Below are 17714 nucleotides of genomic sequence, written 5' to 3' on the forward strand. Positions count from 1 at the left end.
TATACAATGCAAGTGAATGGTGGCCAGAACTTTGAAAGGGAGCCATACACATCTGGGACAGCATTTTTGGGTGAACTATTTTAACAAGGAACACAATATAAAGGAATTCATAAATTCACAAAGCAAAGCATATAAGAATGGCTTTAAATAAAAAGCATTACATTTATTTACAATTCAGACCATGTAAACTTTTATAAAAATACATATTGACAAGCAGTTCATTCAAGTTTTCCCATGTTAAAACTGGACAGGAAAATGGAAGATATGCGATAATTCTCTTAGCGCGAAAGCATTCGTTGACCTGGTTTAATGCTTTTGTGTACCCAAAAAATTCTGGAACTGTATAAAATACAACCATTTTAAACTTAATATCAGATAACAGATCTTGTATTTAACAAGTAGAACCTATCTAGATTTCATTTGAACCAATACAACTAGTGAAATCAAAAATTAACACCTATTGATGATATCAAACATTCAAAGCTAATAGATCACCAAAATTGAAATGTGTAGCCAGATTCCATCAATTAAAATTTAACACACAACTTTCACTGCAATGTAAATGACTAAAATGCCACTTGATTCAAGATTGTCAGGACCTGTAACATATTTTTGAAAGCATTTAAAAATATATTTTAAAAATAGTTGGTAGGCACCAGTGATGTTTAAGACATTTAAAATCACAAGTTATTCTAAATGGAAACAGGAGTAGAGAGTTGTACAATCAAGATTTTGTTTACCCTATAATCGTCCTGGAATAAAAATATTAATGTTTGTACACAAGCCAACAGTGCATTCCCCAAAGAGTGTGATCCTTCCGCACTGATGAACTGGGACGTGCTATTGTAGAGAATGGCAGAGTGTTGATCTGTATGTGTGGTAGACCTTTACTAAGAATGGGCAGGTAGCTGTCCTGTATTAGCCCAAAGACCTCAAGGGTCTGCAAATTTGGAAACTTTTCAAAGTCACTATAGATGAAGAGAGAGGGGAAAAAGGAATATTTTAGTGGTTGTATGCAAAGTCTGTATACAGAAAGACAAAAACACATGACCATGGTAATCTTTTTCTTATGAATGCAAAATGCTCCTGTAACTGAACCGGTAGAGCACAAGAGCGATCAATGTCACAGTCATGGGTTTGATTCCCAGGAAACACAAAACGATACAATTTATAATATGATTGCACTAAGTAGCTCTGAATAAAAGCTTCAATGCATAAATGTAATGTCTTACACAAGAGATGCTGGGTGGATCTGATAACAGCGGCTCAGGGCCAGATGTTTAAGGGAGTTAAGCTGCTGCAGGACTGGGAAAATGTCTGTTGTCACAAGTATGCTGTCACTGTAATGTTAACACAAAAAATAAACATTAACCGCATTATATTTACTATTAAGCAACTAATCTACAGTGATCTTCCAAAATAATTTTCTTACCTTAAATCCAAGTTTGTGAGATCTGGACATCTTTCCACAATGGACTTGACTTCTAAAAAAAAATATATATATATATAAAAACAAATCAAATAGACCTTAGTGAAACAAAATACAATCCAAAAGTTAAACAATGCTGTCTTCACCTTCCATGCTGAGGTTTTGTCTGTAACCACTGATGTTCAGTTGAGTGATGCTGGAGGGAATGTGGTTAGCAATGGCCTGAACATGGAGACCTTTGAAGTCACACCATGACACGTTTATTTCTTCAAGTCTGGGGGTAGATTATTGAACATGACGTTCAGGAATACTGTATCATAATATACAGCAAACAAACAAACTGAAAAAGTTCTTGGATTAATCTTACCTGGTGCACAATTTTAGCATCTCAGCCAGAGATTCAGATAAGAAGCCAGAACAACCACACAAGTTCAGTCGGACAAGCTCAGGGTTTTGAGACAGATAGCTAGAAAATAGAATGATAATATTTGTTTAAAGATTCATGGTCTTTATACAGGTTTCTTACATCTTTTGACCAATTAATTCCTGTGACTTTTTCCAATCATTGAAGAATATGGATAAAGATTTGAAAAATTTGTAAAGACATTGGCTATAATTTTCTCATTGTATATGCAACAAAATATTTTGTTGAGCAGAGCATAAAAAGATATTTGCAAATTAACTTTGTGCTCAATATGATTGTTTCCATGAATTTTAAATTAATCCTCAGAGACCAAGTGTAGAAGAATAGCCATTTTTGTTTAAAGCAATTAATACCCATTTCTCATAAAATATGGGCAAAACTACACATAATATCAGACACTGAACTGTATCAACAGTTTTGGCAGGATTAAAAAATAAGTGTCACAGCTTGCTAAAGTCACACAAAAATGTCACAGTTAGATGACAATTTCAAACACATTCAGAACAAATTTAAGTAGTGGTTGACTGGTGATTATATATGTTTTACCAACTTTCATAAATTTGAAACAAATATTCAAAGTGTAGCAAATATTTGAATTTTAACAAGGAGAAATTGTGAAGAAAAAAAAAGATTTGTGCTCAGTATGTCATACAATGGCAGTTTATGGTGACCACCTTTTCAAGCTTCAAATGAATGCAAAAGAATATCTCACTAGATGGAGCGTTCAAGTGAAAACTAATTTCCTCTAAAAACAGGTCTGCCACAGCGATAGTAACAACAGAAACAACACAGCTACACACAAACCAGAGAACAGAACTTATGAAACATGTCTTAAGACAAAAAGGAGATGCATTTCTATGCTCAGCCTTATTTGTTTGACACGTAGGACTCTGAAATCAAACTAAGAGGGATTGAATAGTCTGAGGAAGTCAGTCACACGGTGTCCTAATCTGAAAGCAAACAACACACGATTAAAGTTATCTTTTCTACGTTAATCAGAGCTTTTGTCCTAACGAGCTGTGACAAGGTATGGTATATTTGGTCAATCATGCCGGGTAACTGTCTGCTGTGAACTGGCACTAGTCCAAAAGCTCTCATAAAATAATATTGAAGCGCCTCAATTGCCAGTTTAAATCTACTTGCTTTTGGCCAAGAAAGTTACACATACTGAATGTTTTTCGCTGAGGTCTCCCTATCTTCAGGTGTTGGTCTGTCACACACACCGGTTCAGAATAGAGAAGAGGTGACAGACATCGCTCTCAAATTGATGGAGTACTCCATTTCAAACAAAAAAGGCTGGGCATAAAAAATGCATCTATTCTCCAACTACAAACGCAGACATGTTTAGTAAGTTTGGTTCTCTGGTTTGTGTGTATCTGTGTTGTGGACACATCTCATAAACAAATTCGTTTTTGATTGAATGCCCCATCTTGTGAGAGGGGGCTGCATGAAATGTTGATCTCGTGCAGTCATAACACGTAGAGGAGAGCAACGGTCGGTCGGTCAAGAGCTTTACCAAGTAATACATTAGATTTCGGTTTGTTTTTAACCAAATCACACCATGCTTTCAGAACAATCATGAGTCAGTGGAATAATATATTCGATTTCTGAATTATACTTTTACATACTTTTGAAGCATGAAGAGGTGGTCACCATAAGCTGCCTAAGCTGCGTAAGTTGCCCGAAACACTTCAGAATACATCCTGCTGCTTTTGTCAGCAGTCACATCATCAATAAATACAAGAGAACCAGTTCCATTGGCAGCCATACATGCCCACGCCATGACACTACCACCACCATGCTTCACTGATGAGGTGGTATGCTTTGGATCATGAGCAGTTCCTTTTCTTCTCCATACTCTTCTCTTCCCATCACTCTGGTACAAGTTGATCTTTGTCTCATCGGTCCATAAGACGTTGTTCCAGAACTGTGAAGGCTTTTTTAGATGTTGTTTGGCAAACTCTAATCTGGCCTTCCTGTTTTTGAGGCTCACCAATGGTTTACATCTTGTGGTGAACCCTCTGTATTCACTCTGGTGAAGTCTTCTCTTGATTGTTGACTTTGACACACATACACCTACCTCCTGGAGAGTGTTCTTGATCTGGCCAACTGTTGTGAAGGGTGTTTTCTTCACCAGGGAAAGAATTCTTTGGTCATCCACCACAGTTGTTTTCCGTGGTCTTCCGGGTCTTTTGGTGTTGCTGAGCTCACCCGTGCGTTCTTTCTTAATAAGAATGTTCCAAACAGTTGATTTGGCCACACCTAATATTTTTGATATCTCTCTGATGGGTTTGTTTTGATTTTTCAGCCTAATGATGGCTTGCTTCACTGATAGTGACAGCTCTTTGGATCTCATATTGAGAGTTGACAGCAACAGATTCCAAAATGCAAATAGCACACTTGAAAGGAACTCTGGACCTTTTATCTGCTCCTTGAAAATGGGATAATGAGGGAATAACACACACCTGGCCATGGAACAGCTGAGCAGCCAATTGTCCCATTACTTTTTAACGGACCAAAAGTGGGAGGCACATATACAAACTGTTGTAATTCCTACACCGTTCACCTGATTTGGATGTAAATACCCTCAAATTAAAGCTGAAAGTCTGCAGTTAAAGCACATCTTGTTCGTTTCATTTCAAATCCATTGTGGTGGTGTATAGAGCCAAAAAGATTAGAATTGTGTCGATGTACCAATATTTATGGACCTGACTGTATATGTATATATATGAGAGAGAGAGAGAGAGAGAGATAGATTAGGGTTGTCTATTTAACGCTTTAATTCAGTGCGATTAATTTGACAAAAAATAATGCAAGCTTGTAGTACCACCCGTTTACTCCAGAGGGCAGTAAATGAAACTTCACCTGCGCTGCAATGCGCAGTTTATACAGTGAAGAAAAACACCCTTAAGCAGCAGAACAACACATTCTTGTGTTCAAAACACTTGGAGCGCAAATCCGAACTAAGGGCTCTCAAGATGAGTTCTAAGTATTAAACTATATTTAACTTGGCACAGTGACCTTAAAAATTTATGTTTATAACGCAACGCACCAGAGACGCTACACAAGCATCTGTCTGATGCAGGTGTACATTGACGGGTCCTTAAACTCATAATAAATCTGAAAGCTGTGACAAGGAATGTACCATACCTTGTCACAGCTCGTTAGGACAAAAGCTCTGATTAACGTAGAAAAGATAACTTTAATCGTGTGTTGTTTGCTTTCAGATTAGGACACAGTGTGACTGACTTCCTCAGACTCTTCAGCTTTATTATGAAGACTCTTCAACTGATTGACAAATTCACTTGTGAAATGGATTGCTGTGAACTGTATGCCAATGACTGACTTATGTTCAATAATATGGTAGTAAACAATCCATTGTATTCTAAAGCCGCTTTTTGTATCATCTTATCAATGATTAACTCTTCTGCCACAAGAATGTAATGCATTTTAGTTATCTGAATATATATATATATATATATTTATTTTAGAAATAATTTTTAAATATTTAAAAATAATGATGTATATAATTCTATACATATCATTATAGATTGAATTATTGTTATATGAGGTACTTTCTCAGCAAATATTTGTATATGCGATTTAATCGCGATTAATTAATTGGGACATCATGTAATTAATTGACAGCCCTAATAATATATTTATATATATTTATTAGGGTCGTCAATAGATTAAAAATTTTAATCGAATTAATGAAATGGTGTCCCAATTAATTAATTGCATATACAAATATTTGCTGAGAAAGCCCTCATATAACAATAATTCAATCTATAATGATGAAATAATTATATATATATATATATATATATATATAAAAAAATAAAAACAGTTAAAGGGAAAGTTCACCCAAAAATGAAAATTCACTCATGGTCTACTGACCCCAGTGTTGTTTTATCAAATCAAACACGCTTTCCTACCGCAGACTCTCGTTGGGAAAAAAGCAAGAGCTTGTCAGAGAAATACTAAAATGGGATTGGTAAGAAACACTTTTAAGGAGGAGCTTAGCAAAGGGTAAATTCCCTATCTTACTGCTGGCTAAACACACCAAGGAACAAAGATTTAGTTGTACTTCCAACAACAGGCTATGAAAGTATTTGCCGTGCAGTACACATCACTTACTGAATAATGCTATCAGAGAGCACCAAACCCTCAAGACTGAGATTCTGTAGATGTATGCAACGGGACAGGATGTCTTCTAGGACTGAGGTCTCCACTGTGCAGCCTGACAAATCCATATGTTGGACATTAAGCTTTCTGTAATACAGATAGTATATAAACTTACAACGGTTTGAAACAGCAATAAAAGCAGGACTAACACAACAGGAACTAAACTGTGGCACTGTAAAAACATTCATTACTCACTCTGTACTTTTAAAACTGGGTTGGCCGATGCAGGTGTGTGGACAGCGCAGTCTCAAGACCCCAGCAGCAAGCACCTGCCCAAGCTCAGCATCTAACAAAGCTTTTCCCACCAAGTCAACACTATGCCACAGAGACTCATCAAACCTGCAAACAGGGCATTTTTTCACTGAAGTCATTTCTGTGACATCTACACTCAAACACAAGTTTCACAAGAGTAAAACTTCCAACAGCTTCTTAGCAGGTAAAGCTAAAAAAAAAAACATAAAACTTACGCTAAACGATGCCAGCGCTTGCAGACATGGGACGTCCTGAGAAGATCTTTCAGTGAGAGGTGAGATAGGATGCTGAGCAACAGCTCATCTGGCAGACTGTCCCAACAAAGGCCTGCTGGGGAGGAGTAATTTAACAACTTTGCCAATCCCGTATACTCTAGGTTTTACATAAACTTAAAAACAATTCCAAAAATAATATTCAACTAGATTCTCTTGAGTCCCGATATCAATAATTATATACAAATAAATAAAACGTTTGCACTTTTCATTCAATGTCGCAAACGCATGCCAAAATTTAAGATGTGGGTCAGGACACTTTTACTTTAAAGTTATAACCATTTAAGAGAATGAGATTTTCTCACCATATTTAGGACACTTAAGTACAGGGTCAAGCTGACACATGGAAAACAAATTGTGCACCTCCCCCACTTGGTGGCGCTATAATAACAAACCTAAAATATCTCTTAAATATAGGCCCCTTAGTCCAATCCACTTGAAATTTTGCATGCAGTGTCTTTGTCAAAGGTGCCATCAAGTCTAATCATGCCAAGTTTTGTGGAGATCAAACAACAGGTGGTGCGCAGTAACAGCTAGGAATAAGGCCTCTTATAAGGCCATATCTATATGGTCCTGAAAATTGTGACATTTCATCTCTATTTTAGGCGTTATTGGACCATCAAAATAATACTCAATATATTTTTACGCATGCACTTGGAAGCCCTAGAATGCTTGAACCTTGTTAATTGGATATTTATATTTCTGTTTGCTTTAGCTTGCATCACTAATGGTAGAAATTAGTGTAATTGAGCTAATAACAGGGTTTCCACACTTTAATTTAAATGAATTTTCCAGTCATTTGTGATGAACAGATAAAGGTTTATAAAAATCTATTTAATTTAGACCTAATGAATCATTCAGAACCGGTTTGTCTGATTCTTTAAAAAGACTCAAATTAGTGTTCACAAACAGGACATCACTATGGCTTGCAAGCAAGTTTAACACAGCACAATAATTGTTTTGCACTGAAGCACAGCCATTTCTAAGTGACAAACCTGTTGATTCTCTCCTTTTCCTGGGACGTCTGGCAAGAACAAAAACGTTTTCCTCATTTTCTTTCCCTTTGGCAGAAGTCAGGGACTTTTTGATTGGGTGGGACCACTGCTGGATGAGCTCGTTTGGAGTGTTTTCAGTGTCAAGCATCCCACTGCAGGAGGGCTTTCTTTTCAAGTTAGTCCTCTGCGGCCAGCACAGGGATCCCTCCAAATTATCGCTCAGACATGGGAGCTCTTTAAGCGGCCTACATTAATAACAAGGACACATGAATCATTAGAATATTTCTTGTGATTAAAAAAAGAGATAGTGTGGTTTTAAAGGAGAAAGTAACCTAAACAGTTAGCCTAAGCTCGAGCCGCCAAACCGAAGGTTGTACCAATCACATAAATTCAGCCTACAGCAAACTCAAGAAATCTTAGCATGCATGTTAACTCAAACACAATGCGTAATATTTAATAATAAAATCGAACACTTGAGTTTTAAACTTGAACGCTCGCTTTCACAAGTTCTGTGACGCCCGCCATTTGTCGCGAGCCACATCTGATCGCGCCTATATCAAACACAGAACTCATACTTGTGTATTTTTTCAATGCCAAAACAAAATATGCTTTAGTTGATCCGTATAGAAAGATGCAAGTAAAGTTAGCAAGATTTGCACAAATAAAGCTGAGCTCGCGGGACTGGGGACCTGAAGCGCGCGCCAACAGCATGCTCGAGCCCAACAGTTTTACAAAATGCAATCTTGTGGATCGTTGCACAACCGATCTAAGGTCATGTTAAAACAGGCATGACTGTAACATCAACACGCATTTTTATTTTTTTTTTCAAACATTGCAACACACTAAATTGTAAGCATATTATACAGCAAAGTGGAGGGAGAGTGCAAATGTACATGCAACACATTCAAGTGTTCAAATTAGGGAACCATACTCAATATAAAGTGCATATTAATATATCACGCTTGCTCATTATAACTCATTACCTTTCGCTTGACATGTCGTTGACTTTGTAATATTATGACCAGCAGCGTTCACTTATTCAAACTTTGAGATCTAGCAAAGCTTCCCTCTCCTGCCGCAGCCAGGCTGGCGCATTTAAAGTTGTCTCTAGACCGCCGGTCTTGCTGTGGCTCCAATGTGAGTCACCGGATGTGATGTGTTTCAGACAGTGTGATGGAGGGATATTAAGTTGGTAGGTGCCCTCTACTGTGGAAGAATAACACCGCCAGCCTTTTCTTTCGAACATTCATGGCGTTTCGGGAACTAGGCAACAACGGCGCATGTAATAATAATAGAGATGTAAAACATAATAGAAAAACAATTTTCCTAAAAGATTGTTTCGAAAAATACATAATATGGGTTATACAGTTAATTAATGGTTGGATGGTTCTTTTTCAATGTGTAGATATTAGAAAATGTAATAATAGCAATATCAGATCTATGTGCAGAAACAATAATACTCCCCCTAGTGTCATATCTTGGAATATATACATTGGATAAATACATGGAATCAATGTAATAAATACCTTATTACTAATACAATTAAAGAGGTAACTTTATGAAGAGGAAATTATTCATGTGTAGAAAACGAATTATACTTTTCCCATTGACGAAAACAATGTTTTACTTTATTTTCATTACAATAACAAAGATGTTAACTTTTCTTTTATTGTCAATTTTATAATTATTTATGGAAGATTCTTTTTACATAAGTTGAAATGGTCAGAAAAGAAATACAATATTAACCTATTTTTGATAGGCTTACAAGGATATTCAAACATGATTAAAATTAGTAAAAATAGTAAAGGCAAAATATTTGTAAATATCTTTAATTTGTATAATTTCATATAATATATATATGGCCAATGAATAGCAAGTGCTCTAAACAGAGAGGACTTGTGGAGAAAAGAGACGTTACATCTAGGTCGTAAAACCTTGCGATCGTGTTTTGCGAGGACCATCCTGCTGCAAAACATATGTCTTGTAAGGACACACCATTTGTCCATGCCCATGAGGAGGCCATGCCTCTTGTTGAGTGTGCTTTAACAACAATTGGGCAAGTCTGACCCTGTGATTCGTAGGCCAGGGTAATTGCATCGACAATCCATTGAGAAAGTCTTTGCTTGGAGATGGACATTCCTTTTGTGCATCCTCCATAGCATATAAAGAGCTGATCAGACAGTCTGAACTGGCAAGTACGCTCAACGTATGTATGTAGCGCCTGCACAGGGCATAACAAATGCAATGATTGTTCCTCATCTGAATTAAATGGAGGAGGGAAGAATGCCTGAAGGTGAACCACCTGCTCTTTGAAGGGTGTGGTCAGGGTTTGACAGTGGCTCTTGAAAGACCAGGGCCAAACTCCAGACAAGAATTGTCGACTGGTAACGCATGTAGGTCACGACCCCTTTTACTGAGGCCAGAGCCAGCAGTAGTGCGGTCTTAACGGAAAGCATGTGCAAATCAACAGAGTCCAAAGGATCGAAGGGGGGCCCTGCAAGAGCTTTTAGGAATAAAGTTAAGTTCCAAGTAATCGTCTTGCTCCATTTAGGAACTTTATTATTAAATCATGCTTGCCTATAGAGGCGCCGGTTTCCTGTGCGTGATACGCAGATATAGTTGCCACATACACTTTGAGCATTGACGGGGTGAGTCCTGCATCTAATCGCTCTTGATGAAATATTAGAATTTCATGTATGGGGCAGTTTACTGGGTCCTTACTATGTGAGAGACACCAGTCAGTGAAAACCTTCCAATTCAGTGCATAGAGGCATCTTGTGGATGTTGCTCTGGCTTGTAAAATGGTGTTCATGACCAAAAATGGTGTTCACGTGTAGTGCACCCCATTCAGTGGCCACACATGCAGGTTCCACAGCTGGGGCTGGGGGTGCCAGATTGTGCCATGTGCCTGAGAGAGGAGATCCCTCCTCAGTGGTATTTCCCATGGTGGAAATAGAACCGTTTCATTGTCCTACCTGACTTTGCATATGACAGAGTGTATCAGGCATACCGGAGGAAACACGTATTTGCGTTTCACCGGCCATTTGTGTGCCATTGCATCCATTCCCAATGGAGCTTGGGACTTCGAATACCAAAGGGGACAGTGGGCATTCTCCACTGAGGCAAATAGGTCGATTTCTGCTTTGCCGAATATTTCCCAAATTCTCAACACCATTTGAGGATGAAGTCTTCAATCGGCCGGTATCACCCCTTGGTGTGACAGTAGGTCCGCGCAATTCAGGCGGCCTGGGTCATATGTCGCTCTCAGGGAGAGGAGATGAAGCCATAGGAGGATGTGCCGTGTCAGTCTCAACAGTGGCGGAGAATGAATTCCACCTTGGCGGTTTATATATGCCACAACTGTCATGTTGTCTGAGCAAACAGGACATGACAGTTCGCTATTTCTGACCGAAAAGCCTTCAAGGCTAGAATTACAGCCGAGTAGGCTTTCCCCACCAGTGTGGACGTCTGCTTACACGGCTTAGAAGGAGTGTCAGAAAAGAGCTATATAAGCGGGGAAAGCCTACTCGGCAGCAGGACAAGCTGGATCAGCACTCCATGCAATGGCAGTGAAGCTCCTCAAGACAAATGGAACCTGGTCATTCTGCTCAGTTCAAACTGGGGAGAACAATTCCTCTGAAGCTGTTCCAGAAAGCACAGGGATTTATGGCAGCGGCATCGGCCATCATCTCATTAGGTCTCTTACACATGAGACCAGTTCATTCATGTTCTTTGAGGAAAAATATGTTAATTCAGAGCCTTATTTAAAGCATCATGTAATGAGACCCGAAATGCTTCAGGGTCAGTAGCTTTCTAATTCCTTTGTTACCGTTTACATGCATGAAATGGTCTATGATGTACCTTTGGTATTAAATGAATAGTTCACCCAAAACTGAAAAACCTCATGCCATCCCAGCAGTTATATTTTGGTCTGTTCTCACCCTAAACTGATTAGATCGCTTCAGAAGACATGAATTAAACCACTGGAGTCGCATTAATTGTTTTATGTTGCATTCATTGCTTTTAGAAGCTTCAAAGCTTTGGTCACCATTCACTTGCATTATATGGGCAAACAGAGCTGAGATATTCTTTTAAAAAACGTTGTTTGTGTTCATCAGAAGAAAGAAAGTCCCCTAGAGAATCCCCAAGAAAATTATAATTTGATAGAACAACCAAGGGTTGATGTAAACAATAATAGAGCCATGTTAATACCTACTATTTATAATCGTGTAATGATAGTATAATAATTAGGTCACAGTTGTTAAGTATGATTAAAACGCATGCACGATTGAACTAGCACGAAACCGTTTGTAGCACAAAACAATTAATTGACAAACGCGATATGATAATCAACATATGAGCCAAGATTGTAACGAACCAACCTTCCACGAGAGGAAAACAAGTAATCCACCAAATCGCACAAGATAGTTCGTGCACGGCACGGGCAACTTTCGCGTTTACCTCGTACAGTATTTCAAAAGCAAATGAAACGTCTGATAATAATCGTCGAGTCGTACTTTCAGGACGTCCGAATCAAATCTAGAAGGCCCGACAAGTTCATAACCGTATCACTAAAAAGCAATACAAATAATAATAAATAATATAAAGTCGTGCACGAGGTCCTCACTTCAAGAGCCGCGAGGCGTGAGACACGCCCAGAAAGTGTGCGCGACGATGAAACGAACCAGAGCGACCAATCGCACGTAGGTACACCTTTGGAATACCGCCCACTTTTAAAGAGGCCTTTGAACCGGTTTTGCATTGGAATAGTTGTTTGTATTACTACAATGAACTCAAAAGTCCTAACAATATGTAAAATTATTAACTCAAACTTAAAAGGAAAACTGGATATTTCTTTAAAAGCATGAACAACAACCGTGTGTTAAACCCATGACCTTGTTTTAATGCAGTCTGGGTTGTATTTTCTAGTAATTTACCTCATGACAAATACCTCACACAACCAGTCTATGTTGGCATCTAGCAATCTAACGGATCTTCTCTGTGTGCTCCCAAAGGAAATGCCAACCTTACCCCACTGGTTCGGAGCTCGAAATGCTTAAAACTACAGAAAATCCACAAGGGGACAAATCAGGGGGCGGGCTGACAAATTGAGGGAGGCAGGTTTACAGGTTGCATGAGACGTGCATAATAAGTAGCCATGTGCTACTTAATATGTATGTGTCATATCTCATGTGATCTGAATATTAAGTAGCCATGTGCTACTATTACTAGCTACTTGTTGTAGTAGAGTCACACGTACATGGATTGTTATATGTAATAATACATGTAATAACTGTTTGTTATAAATGACTTTGATATTATTATTATATAGGTTAATTAACTCTTCTATGCAATCAAAATGGTTATATGTAATTGTAATACATTTTTAAGTTATAAATTACCTTTAGATCATTCTTATATAGGTTCATTAATTCTTGAATGCAATAAAAATGGTTATATGTAATACATTTTTGTTATAAATTACTTTAATATTATTTATCTTATATAGGTTAATTAATGCCGTATGCAATAAAAATGGTTATTTGTAATTGTAATTTACTTTTTAAGTTATATTTTTGATATATATTTAATAGTAAAATAGTAAAAATTTTAATAGTCATAGTCATGACTATGTCTTATTATTATGAATATCGAATAAAGCAGAAATGTCCACCAACATGAGAAAATTAAGAGAAACTTTATTAAATATATATATATATATATATATATATATATATATATATATATATATATATATATATACACACACACACACACACAGGTGGCCAAAAGTTTGGAATAATGTATAGATTTTGCTATTATTAAAGTGGCATTCAGCTGATCATAATTTATAGTCAGGACATTAATAACATGAAAAATTACTATTGCAATTTGAAAAATATGTTCAGAACTTAAACAACTTCAAAGAGTCCTCATCAAAAAAAATCCTTCACGTGCAGCAATGACAAGTTTGCAGATCCTTGGCATTCTAGCTGTCAATTGTCCAGATACTCAGGTGACATTTCACCACACTCTTCCTGCAGCACTTGCCATAGATGTGGCTGTCTTGTCGGGCACTTCTCACACACCTTAAAGTCTAACTGATCCCACAAAAGCTCAATGGGGTTAAGATCCATAACACTCTTTTCCAATTATCTGTTGCCCACTCTAAACTTTTCTTTTTGTTTTTCAAAAATAGCTTTTTCTTTGCAATTCTTCCCATAAGGCCTGCACCCTTGAGTCTTCTCTCTACTGTTGCACATGAAACTGTTGTTGAGTGGGTAGAATGAAATGAAGCTGTCAGCTGAGGACATGTGAGGCAGTCTATTTCTCAAACTAGTGACTCTGATGTACTTGTCCTCTCATTTAGTTGTACATCTGGCCTTCCACATCTCTTTCTGTCCTTGTTAGAGCCAGTTGAATGAAAGCCTTGTTAGTTGCTTAGTATGAAATCTTCAGTATTTGGCAATCTCAAGCTTTGTATAGCCTTCATTCCTTAAGACAGTCTAATACATACTGTGGCAACTCAAAAACAAACACAAAGACAATGTTAAGCTTAATTTAACAAACCTAATAGCGTTCAACTGTGTTTGATATAAAGTCTATTATAAATGTTCTAGTACCAAATTAGCAATAAGCATGATTACTTAAGGATAAGGTGTTGTAGTGATGGCTGCTGGAAATGGGGCATGTCTATATTTTATCAAAAATGACTTTTTTCAAATAGTGATGGTGCTGTTTTTTTACATAAGTAAATGTACTGACTATACTTTGTGATTAGTTGACTTTGGTGAATTAAAGTACCAATAACGTTCCGAAACAACAAAATCTGTACATTATTCCAAACTTTTGGCCACCAATATACACTCACCTGAAGGATTATTAGGAACACCATACTAATACCCTTTCACCTTCAGAACTGCCTTAATTCTACGTGACATTGATTCAACAAGGTGCTGAAAGCATTCTTTAGAAATGTTGGCCCATATTGATAGGATAGCATCTTGCAGTTGATGGAGATTTGTGGGATGCACATCCAGGGCATGAAGCTCCCGTTCCACCACATCCCAAAGATGCTCTATTGGGTTGAGATCTGGTGACTGTGGGGGCCATTTTAGTACAGTGACCTCATTGTCATGTTCAAGAAACCAATTTGAAATGATTCGAGCTTTGTGACATGGTGCATTATCCTGCTGGAAGTAGCCATCAGAGGATGGGTACATGGTGGCCATAAAGGGATGGACATGGTCAGAAACAATGCTCAGGTAGGCCGTGGCATTTAAACGATGCCCAATTGGCACTAAGGGGCCTAAAGTGTGCCAGGAAAACATCCCTCACACCATTACACCACCACCACCAGCCTGCACAGTGGTAACAAGGCATGATGGATCCATGTTCTCATTCTGTTTTCGCCAAATTCTGACTCTACCATCTGAATGTCTCAACAGAAATCAAGACTCGTCAGACCAGGCAACATTTTTCCAGTCTTCAACTGTCCAATTTTGGTGAGCTCTTGCAAATTGTAGCCTCTTTTTCCTATTTGTAGTGGAGATGAGTGGTACCCGGTGGGGTCTCCTGCTGTTGTAGCCCATCCGCCTCAAGGTTGTGCGTGTTGTGGCTTCACAAATGCTTTGCTGCATACCTCGGTTGTGACAAGTGGTTATTTCAGGCAAAGTTGCTCTTCTATCAGCTTGAATCAGTAGGCCCATTCTCCTCTGACCTCTAGCATCAACAAGGCATTTTCGCCCACAGGACTGCCGCATACTGGATGTTTTTCCCTTTTCACACCATTCTTTGTAAACCCTAGAAATGGTTGTGCGTGAAAATCCCAGTAACTGAGCAGATTAGGAAATACTCAGACCAGCCTGTCTGGCACCAACAACCATGCCACACTAAAAATTGCTTAAATCACCTTTCTTTCCCATTCTGACATTCAGTTTGGAGTTCAGGAGATTGTCTTGACCAGGACCACACCCCTAAATGCATTGAAGCAACTGCCATGTGGTTGGTTGATTAGATAATTGCATTAATGAGAAATTGAACAGGTGTTCCTAATAATCCTTTAGGTGAGTGTGTATATATATATATATATATATATATATATATATATATATATATATATATATATATATATATATATATACTCAGCAAAAAAGAAACGTCCCTTTTTCAGGACACTTTATTTTAAAGATAATTTTGTAAAAATCCAAATAACTTTACAGATCTTTATTGTAAAGGGTTAAAAAAAATGTCCAAGCTTGTTCAATGAACCATAAATGAACATGCATCTGTGGAACGGTTGTTAAGATATTAACAGCTTACAGACTGTATTGGCAATTAAGGTCACAGCTATAAAAACTATAGGACACTACAGAGACCTTTCTACTGACTCTGAAAAACACCAAAAGAACGATGCCCAGGGTCCCTGCTCATCTGCATGAACGTGCCTTAGGCATGCTGCATGGAGGCATGAGGACTGCAGATGTGGCCAGGGCAACAAATTGCAATGTCCGTACTGTGAGATGCCCAGGAAAGAGCTACAGGGTGAAAGGAAGGACAGCTGATCATCCTCACAGTGGCAGAACACGTGTAAAAATATCTGCACAGGATCGGTACATCTGAAAATCACACCTGCGGACAGATACAGGATGGCAACAACAATTGCCTGAGTTAAACCAGGAGTGCACAATCCTCCATCAGAGCTCAGACAGTCTGCAATAGGCTGAGAGTGGCTGGACTGAGGGATTGTAGGCCTGTTGTTAGGTAGGTCCTTACCAGACATCACCAGAAACAATGTTACCTATGGGCACAAACTGACTCACTGACGAGTCATGGTTTTGTCTCACCAGGGGTGATGTTCAGACCTGCGTTTATCGTCGAAGGAATGAGTGTTACACATAGGCCTGTACTCTGGAGCAGGATCGATTTTTGGAGGTGGAGGGTCCGTCATGGTTTGGGGCGGTGTGTCACAGCATTATTGGACTGAGCTTGTTGTCACTGCAGGCAATCTCAACACTGTGCATTACAGGGAAGACATCTTCCTCCCTCATGTGGTACCCTTCCTGCAGGTGCATCCTGACATGACCCTCCAGCATGACAATGCCACCAGCCATACTGCTCATTCTGTGCATGATTTCCTGCAAGATAGGAATGTCAGTGTTTTGCAATGGCCAGCGAAGAGCCCGGATCTCAATCCCATTGAGCACGTCTGGGATCCGTTGCATCGGAGGGTGAGGGCTAGGGCCATTCACCCAGAAATGTCTGGAACATGCAAGTGCCTTGTTGGGGTAACATCTCACAGCAAGAACTGGCAAATCTGGTGCAATCCATGAGGAGATGTACTGCAGCTGCTGGCCACAACAAATACTGACTGTTACTTTTGATTTTGACCCCCACTTTGTTCAGGGACACATTATTCCATTTATGTTAGTCACATGTCTGTGAAACTTCTTCATTTTATGTCTTAGATGTTGAATCTTTTTATGTTTATACAAATATTTACGCATGTTAAGTTTGCTGAAAATAAAAGCAGTTGAAAGTGAGAGGACGTTTCCATATATACATTATATATATATATATATATATATATATATATATATATATATATATATATATATATAAAGTCCAAGAACACAACAGAAAAACTCTTAAAAGTCTTATTTAAATATGTAAACATTTACACAGTCCTGTCTGTTGACTGATGCAAGTCCATTATCTCCTCCTCTCATTTCTTCCATCCTCTGCTCCACTGTCTTCCCAGAGGCCTTTTTATAAAAGTGGACACCACTGAACTGGCTGTGGCCTAACTCTTTATTCTTTGGCTGGCCACACTTTTGGCAAATGTACTGCTCTGCCAATTGCCTCATTTTGGGAGACACACCTTGTGCTGCAGTTGCCTCTGCTGCCGTTCATCACCACCAATCTGTGGTCCTTGGCACTTTTGCACCAGGGGCAACAGCAGCAGGTACAGCAACAGCTGTTGTGCCTTGCACTGGGGCTGGTAGGACTGGAGGAGGCTGTGCTGCTGTGGCTTCAAAGGCTGCAGCAGGTGTGGCAACAGTTGCCGCAGAGCCCACTGGAGGAGATTGGCCTCAAACAGACATAGAGCACATTGGAGGAGAATGGCCTCAAACAGATGCAGAGCCCACTGGAAA

The 17714-nt window shown here is 38.6% G+C and overlaps 2 protein-coding genes across 3 annotated transcripts in view; both read right to left on the minus strand.

The window, feature by feature from the left end:
- Nucleotides 1-17714, minus strand: part of gdpd4b (glycerophosphodiester phosphodiesterase domain containing 4b) — a 54934-nt gene that overhangs the window by 33807 nt on the left and 3413 nt on the right. The window lies entirely within an intron of this gene.
- On the minus strand, nt 35-8694 carry LOC127625354 (S-phase kinase-associated protein 2-like). 2 transcript variants are annotated; one of them, XM_052100610.1, is made up of 10 exons: nt 8544-8694; nt 7561-7805; nt 6509-6620; nt 6237-6380; nt 5994-6128; nt 1797-1895; nt 1576-1703; nt 1433-1484; nt 1233-1340; nt 35-968 (listed from the first exon to the last, which is right to left on the minus strand). In XM_052100610.1, the coding sequence occupies exons 1-10, from the start codon at nt 8555-8557 to the stop codon at nt 767-769; spliced, it is 1239 nt and encodes a 412-aa protein (XP_051956570.1). In that variant the 5' UTR covers nt 8558-8694; the 3' UTR covers nt 35-766. The 2 variants fall into 2 exon arrangements, with proteins under 2 accessions (XP_051956570.1, XP_051956569.1); XM_052100609.1 differs by having other exon boundaries at nt 6509-6623.

Source organism: Xyrauchen texanus, chromosome 31 (genome assembly GCF_025860055.1).
Source record: "Xyrauchen texanus isolate HMW12.3.18 chromosome 31, RBS_HiC_50CHRs, whole genome shotgun sequence".
In the NCBI taxonomy this organism is placed as follows: Eukaryota; Metazoa; Chordata; class Actinopteri; order Cypriniformes; family Catostomidae; genus Xyrauchen; species Xyrauchen texanus.